At 42.9% G+C, this 21087-nt stretch overlaps 1 protein-coding gene across 1 annotated transcript in view; it reads right to left on the bottom strand.

The window, feature by feature from the left end:
• Positions 1-9363: 9363 nt before the first annotated feature.
• Positions 9364-21087, bottom strand: part of C1QL3 (complement C1q like 3) — a 214948-nt gene continuing 203224 nt past the window's right edge. The window contains exon 2 of the mRNA XM_085630080.1: positions 9364-10746. Within this exon, the coding sequence (XP_085486206.1) occupies positions 10567-10746 (180 nt within the window). The 3' untranslated portion in view covers positions 9364-10566. The remainder of the gene's footprint in view (positions 10747-21087) is intronic.

Below are 21087 nucleotides of genomic sequence, written 5' to 3' on the forward strand. Positions count from 1 at the left end.
CCACAATGCCAGATCCATGAATGCTCACCATACATACATTGACAATGTCATAAATGCACAGATGTTTGATTTTCACGGCAGCACCAAAACCTGACTGCTTGCTACTAATCTATTGCAGATTCACTGGTCACTTAGGGATACAACTTTCTGAGAGGTGGTAGGCAGCAGCAAGAAGGGGGTTTGCATTGTTATCATCTGTAAAGAAACACTCAAGCATACACATTTTCAGCAAACCTCTGTCACAACAATTGAATGCTTCAGAGTCATCACAATTTATTCCTCAAGCACCACACAACTCCATACAGAATATCTCACAATGAACCAAAGGTTCTTCTAAAAAAATCAACTAGGGAGATTTTAGCACTGATTTGGGCAATATCAAGTCCAAACCCTTCACCTCCATCACCTATGTACTCTAGTCGCTCAGTTTACATACAAAGATAGAGTTCTCAATTATATCATTACCAGTCCTTCAACAACAAACAAAATGCTTACAAGCAATAACATTTAACTATTTCAGTCACTTTCCATTCACCTTCCTCTTTCCTAGACTCACTCTGCCTTCACACAGTATGCATTTACTGGAATTCAGGAAGCTTCCTGTGAAAAACATGACTCGGGCTAATATGAAATCTCTCATCTCTCCAGTATTAGGTCATCGTGATCACTCTACAGACATGCATACCATTCTAAAAGTGTATATTGCCATCATTAAGGATGTTGCAGGCACCCTTGAGCTGAAAACTCCAAAGCCCAAACCAAGGCAACCTTAGTTCATTGATCTGAAGCCCTCAGGAACTTCACCAACGGGATATACATGGTGGTGGAGCGTCTCATCTCTGAGACTCAGCCCGGGTGCACTAGGAATCCTCCTACAAAGCCATGGTTCTCTGGTTCCCTTAAAATTGAAAAACAGCAATGTAAAAAGCTGGAATGCAAATGGAGGCATGACTACAGCTCAGTGACATGAACAATCTTCAAAAGGGCACAAAAGAAATACTATACCATCATTGCTAAAGCTAAAAGCATCTACTATGCGTAGCAAATTGGTCAGTCTGATAATAAAGCCCAAAAAATCTTTCTCTCCTCTAAAGCAGGGACTAGTGTCCACACTCCATCGCTCGCATGGTGTGAGGAATTAATATGGTTCAATCTCTACAAGCCACCTTTGGCGCCCGGGATAGTCAGCTAGTGACTGTGGTCGCCTCCCTGCTGCTGCCCCTTTCCACCTCCGCCAAACTTACAGTCTTTGAACCTATATATCTGAAGGACTCACTAGCAGCTATAAACACCCTCAAGTCCGGCTCGCCTTCTGATCCGTGCCCGGACAAATTGTAGGTGCTTCTGAGGTGATCAATCCTGTGATAAATACTCTGATCAACTTATCCTTAACATTAGCCATGGTCCCTCTTTGCTGGAAACAGGTGAGGATTGTTGCCTTGCTCCAAAAACCTACCCTGGAGCCCGCTCTTCCCTCCAGCTACCGCCCTATTTCCCTTCTTCCAGCTGAGGTGAAGGTTTGTGAAAACTGATCAATAAACAGCTTTCTGACTTTGTGGAACAACATGATCTTCTTCACCCAGCTCATTCGGGCTTTATAGCCTCATATAGCACAGAATCAGCACTTGTGGAAATTTCTGGGCCCATCCATGAAACTCTAGATGCAGGAGGCAGGGCTGCCCTGGTCCTTTTGGACCTGTCAGCTGCATTTGATACCCTGCTCCTGTGCCGTCTTCAGGAAATTGGCGTAATAGGGTCCGCTTGTAAGTGGCTTAAATCTAACCTCGATTGCAGAACCCAGCAAATCTGGATCTCCCTTTTACAGCTGCCCCCCAGAATTTGACAACTGGGGTTCCCCAAGGTACTGTATTGAGTCCCTTATTGTCTAAACAGCTGGGTCATCCCACTAAGAACTTGGGGATCTGGTTTGATGAAAAGCTGTGCTTTGGCCCCCACATTACTAAACTGACAGGAATGTGCTTCGTCATCTTGAAAGCACTAAAACAATACCTTCCTCTACTCCTGCTCTCAGCAAGGTAAATGGTTGCCCTTGCCCTGATCACATCTCGCATTGGCTATGCCAATGTGTTGTACGTTGGCCTGCCTGGCTATTTATTTAATAAACTTCAAGTTGTTCAGAACGCTGCGGCAAGAACTCTTCTGAACCTCTCTAAGATGGTCAGTGTCAGGCAACACCTGCATAGCCTGCACTGGCTGCCGGTTAAAGAGAGGTTGAAATTCAAGTCCTTGGTCATGGCTCTCGCAGCCCTCCATGAGTTTGACCCGGTGTACTTGAGAAAGTATTTCAGGTTCCGTGCCCCTTCTAGGCAGTTGCGTTCCCCTACAAAGCATATGGAATGCACTCCTAGGTTCTGTTGACAAAGGGTAGGTGGCAGCTCCCTTTCTTATATGGCTGCAGCAGCCTGTAACCAACTTCCACTCGAGGTACGTGCTCGCCAGGCTCCGAACATCTTTAGGAAGAGACTTAAGACCTTCCTCTTTAAGTAGCTTGCTATCCTGTTTTGTTCATAACCTCACTGGGCACATGCCGGGACACTCTTTGAGTAGCTGTGCGCAATATAAATATTGATAGCATAACATAACATCTCCTTGCAAACAAAGACTAAGTCGACATACATACCATTTGTCCTTACAATACAAATTACTGAGGCTTTCCACCAACCTAAAAGCTTTGAAGAAAGAGGACAAACAAATGATTTATGAGTGAAGGCCAACTCCTTTAGAAAATGAATCACCTCTTTCTCTAATCATGCAAACTCCTTGTTCAAATTCATACTTGCCAACTCCGCTTTTTCGTCTGTCTCACTCCAAGGTAAATCAGGAGATACTGCAACACATTCCTATTGCTCTTCACCAACAAAGATTTTCCCTCTAACTACTTATTCTTATTCCCCCCAATCTCGTCAGTAATACCTTCCCCAACCAAATACTTTATCACTTGGTAATTTTAAAGTACTTACTACTTCCCAGACTCTTTCCTGCCTTGCATCATAAAATCAGATCTCCACTTTTTGAACAAACGTAGCGACATATCAGCAACAACTGGCGATAATTATCGCTAAGCGCACTTAGCGCTAGGATAATTATCGCCGGCTAGCGTGGATTTTTATCGCTGAGATAGCATGCTAATAGCAACGCTTATCTCAAAAGCGATAAAAATCCTAGCGCTAACTGCCTAACGTGAGATTATCCCTGGAAACCCAGCGATAATCTCACGAAATGTGGCTTTAGCTTGTTGATAGGGCCTCACAAACTTTAGCCATAATATCCACCTTCCATAGGATATCATGGCTAAGTCAGTCCTGAAGCGGGCGTAAGGAAAGTGGCGATAACAGGGGTTATCGCTACTTTTCTTGCCGCTATGCTTCATTGCGTGGGGCTTGATGATAGGAGAAATGTCGCTTAGCGACATTTCTCATGTAAGGTCAAGAACGCCCACTTTGCATCTCATTTGAGATGCAAAGCTGGGCGTTAGGAATTTGTGCGCTAATGCAATGTTTCACGCGTTAGCGTGACCTTGCTAATTAGGTGATAAAATTATCGCCGCTTTTCGGCCGAAAACGGCCACAAAAGCGGCAATAATTTTCTATTGCCACGTTGTAGATATGCCCGTAGTGCTTATCAATCAGCCCCTCACTTACTCAAGAAACTTGCTGGGGTTTCCTAACACCTGAAAAGAAGACTTCCATCCTATAAAGGTAAACCTAGACCTGAATATTTTTGCCACTTTCAGACCAGTCTTCTATCTCTCCTGTCTAAGGAAAGCAATGGGGAAATGCAGCTTCAGCTAACTGACCTCCTCTATCAATGACAGACTCCTTCTGGTTGGTTATAATCTGACTTTTGGACCAGTTGTAGCACTGAGACCAGCACTGTACGAATTAATGATGAATTTCAGTGCCTGTGGATGTGGTTGAGTACTTCTTTCTCACAATGCTCAATTTAACAGTGACCTTCAATGTATTTGATTGCTTGGAACTCTGGCTAACTACTTGGGGTGTCAAGTTCTAGTCCTGCATTGGTCCTCTTCCTGTTTATTGAATGTATTTAATTTGGTAAAGATAAGAGATAATACCTCCAAAAGGGCAATGAGGCTATGTGCTATTCATCAGGATTCAAGACCTGCACCAACTTTGTTCAACTTAGACCACAAATCACTGAGGTTGATATTGAAGTGATCAGGGGTTGCCAGTCATAAAAATGCTGATATTATGCATTTAGAAATTTATTAAAATGTCATCCTTTTCCCTCAAGATTGCCTCATGAAACTCCAACAATGGGTGCAGAATACTTTGGTGATAAACCTGTAAAAAAACAAATGCTTTGTAATCACCTGAAGAGTCGAACTATGTTTGAACGCCAAACTTCAAAATGAAATCAACACTGTTGGATTTTCCCAGCAATTACCTCATCACCTAAATCAGTAGGATTCACATTTGACACTATCATTTCGCCTCATGCCCCACATCAGCAAATATGCCGAAATGATAATTTCCACCTTCACTCAAGCATTTGTTAGCCCTCAGCTATGTGAATTCAGCAGTTTATACCCTGATCATTTCACATCTGAACTCTAGCATTTGCCATCCTGATCTGAGTGCCGCAGTCATACCTTGATCGATTAAAAGCTGTTCTCTATTCAGTGCTAAGATTAAGCTCCTACGGAGAAAGTACGTTCACTTCTCCCCAATACTAAGGCAGTTATGTTGGCTCCCCTTTGATGTAAGGGTTAATTAAAAAAATTGTTACAGTGTTTTAAGAGCAATCCTCCTAAATAAGCCATCAGACCTCTCCATCTTCTGAATATATCCAGGAATAATGCTACTTCAGAATTAGACCAGAATAAAAAGGAAACTGCTCAAGCACAAAACAAGCCATTGTGAGTCTCAACAACTAACCTATTAGAGCTCACTACTAGGCCTTGGCGGAGTTCGCGGAGTTCTGCTATGCGGAGCTTTGCCAAGTGCCCAAAACACTCAGCGTAGCGGCAGATTACATTTGGTAACGCCATTCGCATTGATTTTCAAGGCCGGGTGTTTGGCCCACGCAGTAAAATCAGCACAAATGGCACCATGCACAGCGCAAGAGGGCCCTGCTTATTTTCTGCTGCTCGAGTAGATTTTCTACTTGAGCAGCAGCTTTCTCAACGTGAACGGAAGGTTTCGACGACCGCCGACATTGAGAAATCTGACCACCTGCGTTGAGAAATCTCACCGAGACTGAGTAAAAAACTCCACTCCGTGGAGCGCAGTTTTTCAGAACTCCGTGTGCTCCGCGTAGTGCGGAAAACTCCGCAAACTCCATTATCGGAGCGGAGTTCACTGCCCAGGCCTTCTTACTACTGACTAAAATGGAACCTGTTTCAAGACTTCTTATAGGGAGGCCTTGAAAACTCAACTGTTCCGGTTCCACTGGGACTTGGTCAAAAACCATTCTGCTAATGTCAAATACTGTCTAATGCTCATTTTTATCAATATATTATAACATGTTCTTGCACTAAAGCCTATAAAAAACTGTGAAATAGCTAAACAAGTAAATATAAAACTACACAAATACAAATAAATGAGCTTTAAAAAAGCCACGCTGAAGGCCACTTACTAGTTTTCCAGAAACCTAAAAGCTAACTACTATGCCTTTGGGAGAGCAGAAATGTAAACAGCTGATACCAGTGACATTTCATTTGGTTAGGCAAGTTATTCTTTAAAATTTAAATTGGGTAAGAGAGCCCCACTGAATATTACAGAAAACATGTTACATAAAGTTGCAAATGGAATAAAAATGAAGTTGACAGTTTTTGCTAAATTGTTTCTGTTTTTCCTAATGAGTTGAAGAACCGCCTGGTGTTGCCTACAACTCGGCCTGTGGTTTTGCAATTGAAAACATTAGCAAATTATTATTCCTTTCTTTCTAATGAAAGTAAAAAAGTATTAAAATACACTTTGCAATATTTTTCAGGTGCAAAATTGTGTTTAGTACAGCCCCAGACAACTTTTAAAGCAAATCCTCTTCCACTGTTTTCTTTCTATACAAGAGGCAAAAATAATGCAAAATAGACTAACTGTTGCTTGTTTACTATAATACAACAGATCCACACATTGTTGAGTTGTTCACATTGGGACACTATTATTATTTTTCTAACTCAACGTTGCCTATGCATATTAGTGCTTGGAAAATAATAAAGTAATGCTGAAGGACCCCTAATCATTTTGATAAAAAGACAGATTTTATCCAGTTGCAAAGCGATTTTCAGATAGCATAACCATGAAACCTATACTAGGTAATCCGGTTGCTGGGTAACATATTTTCTTTGATTAAAACAACCATTTATTTTGGACCATTTCTTACGTTAATTTAAACCAAGGAAAGTGGCAAATATTAGTAAAGCAGCCTGCCATATGATTTGTTAAATATACTAGAATGAGAAAGTGAGTGTACTAAGTTTGCATTTCAATACGGATTAGGTATACAAAGCTATCCTGGCCACAGGCGGGGGGAAAGCGCCTGGTCCGGATGGGGTTCCTTCGGACCTGTATAAAGCTGACCATCTGGCTTGGGCCAGGATATTGACCCATGTTTTTAATGCGGCTTGTCTGTGTGGAATCCCCTCTTCCTGGGCTAAGGCCATTATTTTACCTATTTTTAAAAAGGGTGCTAGGGACACCCAGAGTGTTACAGACCTATTTCCCTTTTAGATTCGGCCACTAAAATTATGGGGAAAGTGATTTTGGATCGTCCAACCTCTTGGTTAGATAATTTTAATGTCATTTCTGACATACAGTATGGCAAGGTAAAGGGAGGCTAGACCAGTATATCAACCTACACTTGGTGGGGGGGAAATACACAATAGGGAAGAAGGGATCCTTGCACATGGCATTTATGGACCTAACATCAGAGTTCGATTGCGTTAATAGATCCAAACTGCGGTTGATTATTTTTGATCTGGGTCTGGACGCAGAACTGGTGGTTTTTCTACACTCTGCCAATAATAACACCACTGCGACAGTGACTTATAAAGAGGATGGTTGTGTGTTAGCCTCTTGGGAAGTCAAGATCGGGTTCTGGTGGGGGTGTATTCTGGCCCCCTTGCTGCTTACACTTTATATTAACAAGTTAGGGGAATGTCTAACGGACAGCAGGAAAGACATCCTGTGAGCTAGCTCTAAACTTATTCCCGCACTTTTATATGCAGATGACGTGGTGTTGTTTGCAAGGGCTGCTGTAAGTCTCCAAAACTTTTAAATGCTTTTATAGATTTTCTGGACTCCCTCAATCTTGCCACAAATTTTTCTAAATCCCACACCATGATGACTGCTACTCAGAAGGCCACTAGACATAAGTTCTATTGTAGGGGGGTAGAACTAAATAAAGTTTCAACCTTCCCTTATCTGGGTGTGTTGTTTGATGACCGAGGGTCTTGGGTTGCACAAAGAGCACGCAAAAAGAACGTTCTGGCAAGGGCAGTGGGGGCAACCATAGACTTCACAAAAAGACTTGGGGCAAAGCCCGTACCGGTCCTGCTAAAGGTGTACAGAGAAAAATGGATCCTATGACCACTTATGGATGTGATGTGTGGGGATACAAGAACGCGAGAGATGTGCAGGGGTAGAAAACAAATTCATATGTAGGCTTCTCGTTGTCCTCCCTTGCACGCCAGCCTTCACGTTGCATGAGGAGCTTAGCATGGGATACATCTCTGATCTTATTGCTGTTGTGCCTCTATTGCGCTGGATGACAATCTGGTCCTGCCCAGCCATCACTTTAAACCAACTTGTTATAGCGGATTGCACTGCACTTGAGGGGGCTTTGGGTACCCCCTGGTTAAGGTACATTATGGAGCAGATGAGGAGGCTACGTTGCCCTGACCTGTTTACTAACCCCAGGCTTTTACGCCCAGCAGATATTAGGAACATCAAACATTTGTTTCTGGCCAGGCAGCAGGGGGTAAGGGAGGTTAAGGAACTAGCTAAGCCCATAGTGAGAAACTATATCATACTGAGTTTGAGTCCACAGGTGCAGCATTATTTGTCATTGGTCAACAACATGCACCATCGCTTTGTGCTAAGCAGATTCAGATTGAACCTCTTACACTGGTTATTAGCCTTTCCCAAAGGCTACACGAAGCCCGGGGCTCTAAAGCCATGTTCATGTGATCATTTTCCTCATCAGGTAACCCTACATTTTACCTTCTTCTGTACATTTTATGCCCCCTGCGTAAAAAAAAATATTATCCTGCTCCACAGATCCGGCCAATTTTTCCAAGTAAGGCCTGCATTATTATATTTACAAATGCTTTCCTCCCCTATGGTCTCTTTTGGGGCAGCAAGTTTTTTTTACAGGGGCCTTAAGACTTAGGAAGAATATGCTTATGGTGTAGTTAGGCTGAACTGGTCTAATGCTCTCTCGGACATTTACGTGCCAATTTTTGTGCATGGTATGGCTTGATTACGTAGCTTGTTCACCTTGCCAATGCTCTGTCACTTTTTCACTTTATTCGTTGAATTGCATATTTAGAGTGGCATTTTGTACCTGTTTTTAATAATTGGTTTTTATTCTTATCTGGCTGTATAAACAGCCCTGGACAAATTAATTTGGGCTAACCAGATTTTCTATGTATGTATTGTAACTTTTTTAAGCTATTATATTTATACGTTTTTTACCTGTGTGCTTTTATGGCTTTGAGTGGCAGAATAAAGAATCTCCGACGATGATGGGTGAACCAAACCTTGTATAAATGTAATGCATGTATTGTGGGTCCATGAAATGTGTCTGCTATAGAGCAGTGTCTACAGGTTAGCAGAAAGCAGTAGTAAGGACTTCCACATAGTATGTTACAGCCTACATTTTTTACTCTACAGAGGGCTATATGCTATATCAGCCCCATATTTACTCAGCATCTCTCTGCTGAGAGGATCTGCTTATTTGGGATGATTGTTAGTTGGTAACACGTTGCTTTAATTAGACTACTACTCTTCATTTACTTATAGCCCAACTTGATTTTAGCTAGTGACTTAGATGAAAAAAATACTTTGAAAGCTGCTTGCCCAAAGTAGTAAAACATAAGTTATACATTTCCCAAAAAGTAAAGGTGTAACAAAGCCATCACAATCCCAACTGTATAAGTGACATAATGACGTAATATTGAGTCTCCAAATAGATTATGGTGTCTGAAAATTTCACTTGAACTGGAAGGTGGGAAATTCTTTATATAGTCAGCCACATATATGAGCTGAACCTCTGTTTATTTTTTTACATAACTGTTTCTGTTTCTATACATAAATTGTGCAAGGCAGTGTGCGTACTACCTACTTCTCATTCCAGCTTAAAAGCCTTCATTATTTTCTCAGTCTGTGCTAAAGAACGAGCAGTACCAAGAAGTAATTTCTAAATCAAAATTACAAACATTAGCTTCATCTGTTGTGCTTTAATGATAGAATGACTTTAAATTTGTATCAAAGCAACAATAATTATGTTGTTAATTGTTGGCACACACATTGTTGAACTACCTCTTGCTACAAAAATATTATCAAGCTATGAACCAACATATATTTTCTTAAACCTTTTGTAAATAAAAACATAGAATCTGTACCAATTTTAAAAATATGCTGCATGTATAAGCTGGAACCTGCTAAGTATGAAGAACACTATTTGGAGTAGTAGTTATCTTAAATGATTATCCAGTATTGTATAGTTATCCCACTGCATTTAAGGGCTTATAGTGCTATACTGGTGAGAACTAAAATTGCCAGGTACTGTATTTCTGAGGAATTTCATCTTTTCATATTTGGTTGTACAAATTAGCCCCCCTTGTAGGTGGAGTTTGAAGTTTGGTGTGTAATGTTACTTTCAGTGGATAGCTAATATATGATGAGCATGGCACTTCCTATTGTATGTGACTCCCCAAATCCACATTTGGTAAAATGATACATATAGTGTAGCAGGTGTACTTCAACACTTTGTTCCATCTTTATCTCTTTCATTGTAAGATCTAGCTCCAAAGATAAGAGAAGCATCAACATACACCCAAAGGCCAACCTTTCCTATGGTGGAAAGCAGCATATTGTGAACACAGTACATATCCCAACTCTTCAGAAATCACTCCTTCCCACACTGAATACAGCCCAAGCATGACAATTAGTAGACAAGCAACAAGAACCAAAGCTAAGACATGAGGAAAGCTTAAAAAATATTGGACATCAAAGCTTTGTATGCTGACGGAATAATTCAGTGTCTTAGATTGTTTTGTAAAAAATGTTTTCTATATAGAACTTCATTCACATGGACAATTAACAATAAAGAGTATTCGCTTTGGCAGTAGAGGATCACACATCTCTTTAAGGTCTGTATAGATATAAGTTTTAATGTTTTTTCAAGACGTAATTTTTTTTCTGAGTTTTGCAGATGTGAATCAGGTAGCATTGGATTTTGTTTCACTGCTGCAGAGTGGTGACGATAATGCTGTCACTATAGATGCTCGATCCATTGACTGTAGCCAAACAAATCCATCTGCAGGCTCACAAGAATTGTCAAATTTTTAATCATCATGAGTTAGTCGGCATAGATGATAAATCCAGAAAATGTGCTGTATTTGTTGTTGTTTCCTCCATGTGCTTTTCCTCCATCTAACTTGATATAGACTTCATCCCCTGGCTCCAAATGTAGAACCACGCTGTTACTGGCATAATCATAATTCTGATCCGCGTCCTGTGCAATGGCGCTTGCTCGAACCTATGTAGGAAAAAAAGCCTATATTAAAACATGTAAATATTTGCTTCAAAAATATTGCATATTATAAATGTATACAGCAAATTATTTATATCCCCACATCTTAACAACTAATAAATAACAGTATTGTCAAAGGTAATGATACAACATTTTGGAAAATAGGGTTTGGTAATGTTATTTATTTATTTGAACACAATAGATATAACTCTAATTAGCAAACTTTCACAAGTACATATTATATTTAGTTTACCTGTCGGTCTACAGCTGGTGGTGTGATATATTTATTGTAAGTAGATTGGTGGGGAGGTGGTGTATTAGATACACATGTCACAGGAAGAGAGACTAAAGGAGGTCGAAGGAAATTGTTAAATGTGCATTTAAATATTTACTGCTATGACTATTTTTGTTTGTACTGTTGATTGGCTAACACTACTTTAAAGAATTGATTCTCTGCTCTGCACCCAAGTAAGGGTGCCATCTTTGAGTGAGTAAAATATCTAGTACACCCAAATGCACCAGTTCCCACAGCAGTTTTAGAGAGGTAGTGTGCACCACTTTGCTTTTGTATACCATGTCATACAAATAGTGATATCCCTGAAATTATTTTGCAGAAAAAAGATAATATAGAGCTTCTTCATGTACTTATTGGTAAAACATATTAGATTTTAGTGACAGAAAAGCTAGTTAAAATGGGGTCTCTTTCTCAAAAAAGGAACACAAAATGAATGAAGAATTTATTATTCTGTACTATTTTTTAAATAGAAAGAAGAAAAGAGTGAAATTATAAATGTTATAAGTTTATATGTATTAATTGCACAATGTCTGTTAAAAGATGTTAGGGAATTCTGCAAAACTGAACAGAATGTTGTAGTTTGAAGCACATTTTGGTTGCCTAAATTGTTAGAAGGATAAGGTTTAGGCAAAATAAACCTTTGAATAAAGAGCAAAATGAGTATACTTACTAAAAATAGTCTTACTTTGCACAATAATGGCTAGTGGTAGGCTCCAGCTCCAAGAAAAGATTGCTTTGCAAACACTCCAAAGTGTGCAAAATCTGTTATAATTTCACAACAAACACTTTCAAGGGAACTACCTTCAAGCCATTTGATTGTAGACATTTCCAATAACCTGGTATTTCTCATAGCCATAACCTTTGAAGGTGAGCTCCTGCCCTCAGCCATTGTGAACATCCATTTTGGAGAAGCACTGGCACCCTTCCTCAACACAGTAAACATCTCCCTAAGTTAAGGCGTATTTAGTAATGCAATCAAAATTGGGCCCAACATAGTGCTCAAGAAGCATCCCAGGATCCTCAGAAACTTTCTAAAGTAGTTGGTATCCCTTGTAAAGCTAACAGAGAATGCTGTCTGCAATCAGCTTCTTGAGCAATTTAATAAAATCCACTTAAGGCCTTTTTGGCTTCAGCCAACGCTGTACCTCTGAAGCAGAAAACATCCAAGTTAAATGTGACACGCTGCCTATCACAAAGATTTGTAATCCCTGACTATTGATTCTGCTTAACTCACTACGTCCTTCACGACAACTGATCATCATACTCTTTCTGGAATCATACATGTTACTGGACACTGTAAATGACTGATTTACCATGAATCCCTTCATCCAACATCACCTTGCCCAGCTCAGTCTTCAGAATTCCAGGAAGTACAATATTTTCCAGGTAGGTATTCTCTCTACTAAGAACCCCATTCTTGTAGTCCTACTTTTTTTAAATTTATTTCAGTATCAAGCCTATGTGCAGATGATATACCACTCTATTGGAAAATCTTCTCTGCTAATGACAGGAAACAACTCAACCTTTTTGGTCCTCATACAGATCTGAATGGCAAACACTGATCTAAACCTGAATAAAATCAAATCCAGATTCCCTCGTCAAACAAACAGCAATGGGCAGTCTCAGATCCCTGAATGTCTATCTGAAACGAGCTGGACTTATTCGTAGCGCATCCCTCTGGTTCGCCCTTGACAACAACTTCACCTTCAAGATTCACATTGCCATGACTAAACAGACAGCAGGCTCCCAGCTTTCCTTGTGGGGAAATATAAAGTCCTGCATCAAAATGTAGACTGCAGATGACTGGTTAATCCCAAACCCTGGTCCCCTCGCAACTGAAAGAAGTACATGCTTGAGTGACATTGTCCCTGTATCAGCGCTGATTCCTTGAGAACATTCTTCATGACGTGATATTGAATTAACACGACTATATCACCCTAACCTTGAATGAAGTACAGCAGCTGCTCCTTCAAAACGGTTTCAAACCCTGTTACATCACTCACAAAGCAGCGAGAATTTACACATCAGCATACCAGGTTGACAAAAACTAACCATTTCCTATGAGAACAGAGGTAACACAAGAGTCTAAGTTAGTATTGTTGTGAGCAAACAGCCTTGTATGGCGGTCACTTGTTTTCTCCCAGTGTACTTTTCCTGGATTGCCTTACATTTGTGTTGGACCCGGGGTGAACAAGCATGTTCGTTCAAGCATAGCTACTCTGCAGGCCACAGATGGAGGAAGAGTATTTAGCGCGGTGCTGCAGGTAAGTCCGCATAGTGGTTCCTGATTTTGTGGCACTTTTACAGGATTATGTTTTTCTGGTGTTATATGCTATTCCTTAGAACCATGGGGAAGCTTTCTCGCAAGAGGAGGCATATAGAGTCAAGTGAATCTACAGCCTCTCCTCCTTCTAATAGGGCTCCAAAGGTTCAGGTGGATAAGTGGATTAGGAGTTTATTCATGAGACTTTAATGGAACTGAATATGCCTAAAGTTCCTGCAAAGCCTCTCCTAGGGGGGGTGTCTGCTGATGTTTCTTCCTGTTTCAGAGGAGGAGAAGAATCCTATGGGAGATGATCAGAAAGGGAAACATATTGGGAAGGATTTACTCCCTGAAATGTTAGTTCATGTCAAGCAGACAATGGGGTTTCAAACAGAGAAGACTCCTGAGCCTTCATCCTCTGGTAGTGGTTTGTTGTTGCATTGCCAGCAGTCCACTCGATTGGATTTTCCTGTTCATCTAGACATCATGGGGGTTCTGCACAGTGAATGGAAATACCCTGACAGTATTCTTTTGCCTCACTTTATGGGTACGCTGTATCCTATCTCAGATATGCAGAATGTATTGCCTGATTCCATCCTCGTTGACTCGTTTGTGGGCAGTTTGGTGTGGCGTACTTCTCTGACAGAGGATTCAAATATTAGGGATCAGGCAGATACGAAGATTGAGTCTGGACTGAAAAGGTGTATTCATGGACCCAACTGGCTCTTAGGGCTGGCACTTACGTGACCGTTGTGTCACAATCCTTTATTTCTGACCAAGCAGCTCTTTAAAGCAGTAGAGGATGAAACAAAATGTTCTGCTTTTCTGGAGGGTATAGAGAGGCAGACCAAGTATGTGTCAGGAATTTCTTTCGCCTTTGTTCATGCTACAGTTCTGTCTGCTGGAGCCTCTATTGTGACTTGTTGAAACTTAGATTCTCATTTATGAGGCCTTAGCAACACTTTTGCCACACCGGAACATCACTTTTTTGATGTTTCAGTGGCGCAAAGTGTCACAGCATATTTATAAGGTTGTGTAAATCCACTTTACATGGCTTTTCATGGTCTTATAAATATGTGCCCCTTTCACAGAAAAAACTGCATGAAAGAGAAGTTCCATGGGTGTTGCTGTGGGTGTTCCCACACAACACCTATGGAACCTGACACATTACTAGATAAACGAGAAATCGCAAACCTGGGAATACGTCAGAACCTAACGCCATCCTAGGGGTAGCATTAGGGAGGGGCAATGAGAAAAATAGCTTTCCTTTTTCTATGTGTGCTGCATTCCACAACACACATAGAAAAAGGAGATTGCCTCTTATGATTTATTTTGTGCAGGAAGGTATGCCTTCCTGCACAAAATCAATCAGCCCCAGAACACAAGGATCCTTGCACCATGGTGCAAGGGTGCCTGCATTGGTGCATGGCAGCCCATTGTGTGCCGGCATTGGAGAAAAGGACAGGAATGCGCTGTATCACATAGATATGGCGCATTCCTGCCCTTTTGTTTTGACGTAGGGCATCGCAGCAAAACTCCTTGCTCCGCTGCCCTACGTCAGAACCTCATAAACAAGGCGTTTAGTTCTTAAGGACTGGTAAATGATTCAGCTGCATAAGATATTCAAATAGAAAAATAATTCATTTCCTCTTAAGCAGTCATCTTGTCAAGCTCCTGCCAACATTTTTTCAATTCATCAGGCTTCTAATTGTCAACATCAAAGCCAGTAGAAGAGGTTTTGCCCTCGGAGTGAGCTAGAGAAGAAATCTGGGTCCGCTTAAAGTCAGGGGTTCTGACTGTTTAGAGACTGGCGAGCCCTGTGTGATCAGAGATAGGCTGCATTTTTTTCTGGGAACCTGGTTCAAACCAACTTCCAGTTCTTGGGTCCATCTGCTGATTCATTTAGGACACATAATAAAGCCTGTTCTCTTTCTTCAGATTCGGGGGGGAGGCTGACTCCGTCACCATCCCACATGGACAAAAGGCTTGCAATCCAGCAGGGGATAGAGTCTTTGTTACAGAAGGAGGTAATCTTGGAAATTCCTATAGAGTTCAGGGGTCAGACATTCTACTTCATACTTTTTCTGGTTCAGAAAACCATGGGAGATTTTCAATGGTTCTCGACCTCAAGCTTTTGAACAAATGTGTTCAGTCCATCCCATTCAAGATAGAGACACTGTAGGGGAATATTCCATTGGTATGCTGGGGTCATTGTATTGTCACGTACTAGTGTTTCTTTTCATCAGAAGTATCTTCATTTTTGTGTCAACCAACGGAACTTCCAGTTCAATGTGCTTCCATTTGGCCTCAGGTCAGCTCTGCTTCCTTGGTGACCTCCCTATATTTTGAGGGTATCCACATGTATCCATATTTGGATGACTTGCTACTTCATGCTCTCATGGACCAACAGGTGGTACACAAATTAGGGACAGTTCTAACTCAAAACCAGGACCATGGGTTTCTCCTCAATTGGGACAACTATTAACTCCAACCTGCACAGGATCAGACTTTGAGAGGGGGTTGCTTCAGAACAGGCTCTACCCAATTCCCATGGCATGAATCTGGGAAGGTTGGTGTTGCAAGCGCTCCAGAGTCAGTCCCTGACAGTGAGGCATTGGCTAAGGCTTTAGGTTTTACAGTGCCATTGGCCAGGTTGCACCTTTGCCCACTTTGGACCCATCTTCATGCCTTCTGGCACGCATCCTCGGTGGGATTCAAGAGGCTGCTCCCAGTAACTCCCAAGATCTACGAGGTTTTGACCTGGTGGCTTCTCCTGGATTCCTTGTGCAAGGGGGTGGATCTCAAGCCAGACGCGACAAGCGTATTAACTAATGGAAGTGCATTTGAATGGGGATCGACTCTGGAGACTGCCTCTACTCAGGCACATTAGGAGAACCGGAGTACCTTAAATTGGAGGGTACTGGTGTCAAGGGCACCGTTACATTTTCTGGAGGTTCTTCGGGGACACCATGTGTCAGAACAGACAATAGGATGACAACTGCATATATAAACAACCATGGGGGCACCAGGGCAAGTACCCTGAATTTGATCACACAGCAGCTGATGTTTTGGGCAGAGCACCATCTACTCTCCATTTCAGCGGTTATGGGCAATGTGGTGGCAGACTTACTGAATCGGGTGTTCCCTCCGTCTCAGGAATTGTCCCTGTCAGTGTCCATTTTCAGGGAGATTTACCAAAGGTTCAAGATGCCCTATCTGGATCTATTTGTTTTTCGACTTAACGCCCAGTTAAGTAGGTTTGTACGAGTGCTCCTCAGAATACGACATGAAGAGTGGATGCTCTCACAGCCCCATGGCCGAACAACCTTATTTATCCTTATCCCCTTGTCCTCTGATTCTGAAACGCCTGGCCAGGCTTTTGGTGGAGGACAGGGTTTTGATTCTGTTGGTTCCTTTTTGGCCCAGGAGATCATGGTTTTCGATTCTCAAATCACTGGACCTTCAGGATACTTGATTGCTTCCTCTTCATCCTTCTCCTCTCAGGTTCTCAAACAGAATTCTCTCCCAGAGGCTGCAATTTTCAGTTTGGAAGTTGAGAGGCGGGTTGGCAGTGTAAGGGATTAGCTTGTCATTTGGCAGTTGCTGTTCAGAATTCCCATCGCTCTTCGACTTTACATTCACATTGACAAAATTGGGCAAATATCCAAAGATGGTGTGCTGAGCATGATGTTTCTCATGTGGCTTGCTTTCTTCCTGATATGTTGCAGTTTCTATGGGATGTTATTAGAAGCATTTGTCTGTTTATACATGGAGGGCCAAGTAGGCAACAATCAAGGCCTTTAGAGATCCATGTGGAAACTTGAGTGATTCAGATGAGTTGGTATCCCATTTGTTGAAAAGTTGTTCTTACTCTAAGCCCCTGGTCAAGCGTTTGTTTCCCTTTTGGGATTTACCTTTGGTTTTAAGGGCTTTCACATTTGATCCTTTTGAGCCTCTTGAGCATACAGATATTACGTTTGTCATCCTGAAAGGGTTTTTTAAATAGCTATTACATCTGGGGAGCTTATAGCTATTATGGCCAGGGAAACGTTCCTTACTTTTTTTGATGACGGGGTGGTCCTTCAATCAGATCCATCATTTTTTTACAAGATAGTTTCTGCCTTTCACGGGGATCAGGAGGTGGTTTCTCCAGCTCTCACTGATGTGTCTGAGCCTTCCTAGGAAGTTGGTTGGAACCTCTGTGTGTGAAAAGGCCATTGCAGGTCGTTTATGCCAGGGCAGACCCTTTTCCGTAAATCGGAGTATCAGTTTGTAACTTTTGGTTCCTCTAACAGAGGGGAGAAGTCAGCTGTAGTTTCTATTAGCAGGTGGATCAATCAAGCTATTTCCCTTGCTTATTCTACCTCTGGCAACCCCCTCCCGGTGAATTCAGGGCCACTCTACTAGTAGCGTTTCCTCCTCTTGAGCTGAGGCAAGAGGGGTTTCCAGGGCTAAGATATTCACTGCAGCCATATGGACAGGTCGAAAACATTTGTACAGCATTATCGACTCCAGAATGTTTTGCATGTACATGAAAATTATGGGCTTGAGGTCTTGGGTTTGGCTTTGACCTAGATTTCTGTTATTTTGTTTTTCATTAAAACCTGTGTGGGTTTTGGCAGCATTTCTAGTTTTAATGTGTTTTCTTTGCAATTATAATCAGAAGGTGTAGTGTGGGCTGCTCTGGTATTTCGCATTAGTAAAGAATGGGATGTGGACATAAAGGACGTAGAGGTAATGTTTCAATTACTTATTGGTGACCTTCATTACTCCGAGTCCTGTTTGTTCCCTCTCCATTCATTACATCCCTCCCGGAATGCATGAGTTTTGGTGGGAGATTGGTGCTTCAGGAGGAATGCTGGTTAAAGTGTACCCTCATAGGCTATTTCCTGTTCTCTTTTCTGTCTCGTAAGGGGGACCACCCACCCACAACATAGAACATACGCTGGACCACATCTTCACCTCCAGCAACATCACTGGACTCACCTGGACCGACCACTCCATCGTCCACTTTAACATCTGCAGCCCCCGCACCACCACCTCTGAACCACCCAGCTTCCCCACCGCAGCTTAAGCAAAGTATCAGAAAGCCAATGGCCGAGCACCCTCAAGACATCCTACTCCAGCACTGCATTAAAATTGGACCAGGCTGTAAAAATTTTCAACTCCTGGATCAGCAACTGTGCTGACAACATTGCCCCTTCAAGACCAGCAGACACAGGAGATCCACCAAGCAGGCCAGATGGTACACCAAAGAACTGAGAACAGAAAACCGAGACTGCAAGCAACTGGAAAGAAGATGGAGAACAAGCAAAGACACCTCTGACAAGATCACCTTCAAGACATCCCTCAATCACTACCACTGACTACTGAGAAAGACAAAGCAGAATGCCCTAGCTGATGGCATTGAGTCCAGCTCTAACCACAGCAAAGAGCTCTTCAACATTGGCAAAGTTCTGCAACCACACAGCCACAAAAAACAGCATCAATCCCTCTCGTGGGGACCCAGGGTATACACTGTGGAAAGAGCCTGGTCTAGGCTCTCAGTGGATACCTGGGCGGGACATCTGGAAGCGTCTCGGCCTCCCCTTGGGTCCAATCCGTTAGTCGCCGATGAGAAGTTAAACATCTGGCTGTCCAACTCGCTTGACGCTCTCCTCCCCAAGAAGAAACAACTCTCTATGGGTAAGAGAGTGGGATCGGCGCCCTGGTACACATTAGAGTTGAGAACTTTGAGAAGGGGTTGCAAGAGATTGGAACAGTCTTGGAGGAAAGATTGGAGCGAAACGATCCGGAGAGAATACCGGGCGGCTCTTACTACCTACAAATCTGCTATTCGGGTAGCTAAATCTGTGTTCTTCGAGGAGAGAATAGGCCTGGCGGCCAACTCCTCAAAAGAATCGTTTAGGGTTATCAAAGAACTTTTAAAAGCTCCCGAACCTCCAGTCTTCCACGCTGACCCTTGTGCTAAATGCTCCGAACTTGCCTCCTTCTTTAAAACTAAAATAGATAACATCTTGTCATCACTCCCTCGGTTAGACGAGGAGATTCCCTCTGGTGGTAATCCTGAGTTTCAGCCCAGGGTGCGGACAGCGGAGCTGGCCTCTTTCGGACTAGTTACTGTGGAAGAAGTTCTCACAGTCTTGATGACCATGAAAAGTGGTTCTCCTAAAGATCCTGCACCAATGAAATATCTTAAGCAGGTAGCCCCTACCATCGATGGCCCAGTGACGGATTTGATAAATTTATCCTTTGCCCAAGGAGTGGTGCCCCCGAGTTGGAAGGGAGCGGTTGTTAAGGCTCTCTTGAAGAAGCCTAACTTGGACCCCGCTGACCTTGCCAGCTTCAGGCCTATCTCTCTGCTCCCCGGCATTAGCAAGGTAGCGGAGAAGTTAGTGAATCGGCGCCTCTCGGGCTTCTTGGAGTCCAACTCCCTTCTGGGTGACTCCCAAACAGGTTTTCGCCCCGGTCAGGGGACCGATACTGCCCTGCTGGCAGTCGTGGAGAATGCCAGGAGCATTTTGGACACAGGGGGATCGGTGGCAGTGATCCTCCTTGACCTCAGTGCGGCATTTGACACTGTGGACCATCAAGTGCTTCTTCAACGACTGTCGGGGGTGGGAGTCTCTGGGCTGGCCCTGAAGTGGTTGTCGTCCTTTTTGGTTGGCCGAACGTTTGAGGTGTGGGAAGGCCACGCGAAATCATCATCGGTCCCTCTCCAGTGTGGTGTGCCACAGGGCTCATCGCTGAGCCCTACCTTATTTAACATTTATATGGCCCCCCTGGAGAATGTGATACTGCCCCTGAGTATCAAGATTATCAGCTATGCTGATGATACTCAGCTGGTGGTAGGCCTTCCCCAGTCGTCTCACCATCCCGACCGGCTGCACACGTGCCTGGATAAGATTTTCACGTGGATGTGTAGCTCAGCACTCAAGCTTAACGGCTCCAAAACGGAACTGATGATATTGGGGAATTCCCCTCCTACTTTATCTCCGAGCAGCTGGCCTAGCTGCCTAGGAGTGGCTCCCACCCCCAAACAGGAGATCAAGAGTTTGGGGGTGTGGTTGGAGCCGGACCTTACTTTTAAGACTCACGCTAAAAAGACCGCAGGCGTGTGTTTTGGTCTGCTCCGATCAGCCCGGAAGATTTTACCTCTTCTCCCAGTGGTCTCTAGGAGGTTACTTATTCAGGGGCTTATCATCTCTCGGCTGGATTTTAGTAACGTGCTGTTTCTGGGGGCTCCAGAGTCCACCTTAAATAAACTGCAGAAAGTGCAGAATGCGGCCGCCAGGCTCCTGATGGACCTTCCCAGGCGTCAGTCTGCTCGACCTGCACTGAAGGCACTGCACTGGCTCCCCGTTAGGGAGAGGGTGAAATTTAAGGCGCTCTGTATGGCCCATAAAATCCTGCAGGGGAAAGGCCCCCCTATCCTACGGGATATGGTTCAACCCTATAAGGCCTTTCGTTCCCTTCGTTCAGACCATCAACATCTGCTACAGGTCATGAGGGTAAGGAAGGTAAGATCTGGGGGCAGAAGATTTCCATCAATGTGGCCATCCTGTGGAACTCTCTTCCTCTTTACTTGCGCTCGGAATCAAGTTTCTTACGCTTCCGCAAGCTGTTAAAAACTCACCTGTTTCCTGCCTAATTCCGGTGCCTCATGTCATGGTGTCTCTTTCTGGATGAGCGCGGGGATGCCCAAGGGTAACCAGGCGCGTTATAAAACTCATTAATAATAATAATAATAATGTGACAGACTCCCTGACTATTTCTATGACAAGATCAC

This window comes from Triturus cristatus, chromosome 10, assembly GCF_964204655.1.
Source record: "Triturus cristatus chromosome 10, aTriCri1.1, whole genome shotgun sequence".
NCBI classification, from domain to species: Eukaryota; Metazoa; Chordata; class Amphibia; order Caudata; family Salamandridae; genus Triturus; species Triturus cristatus.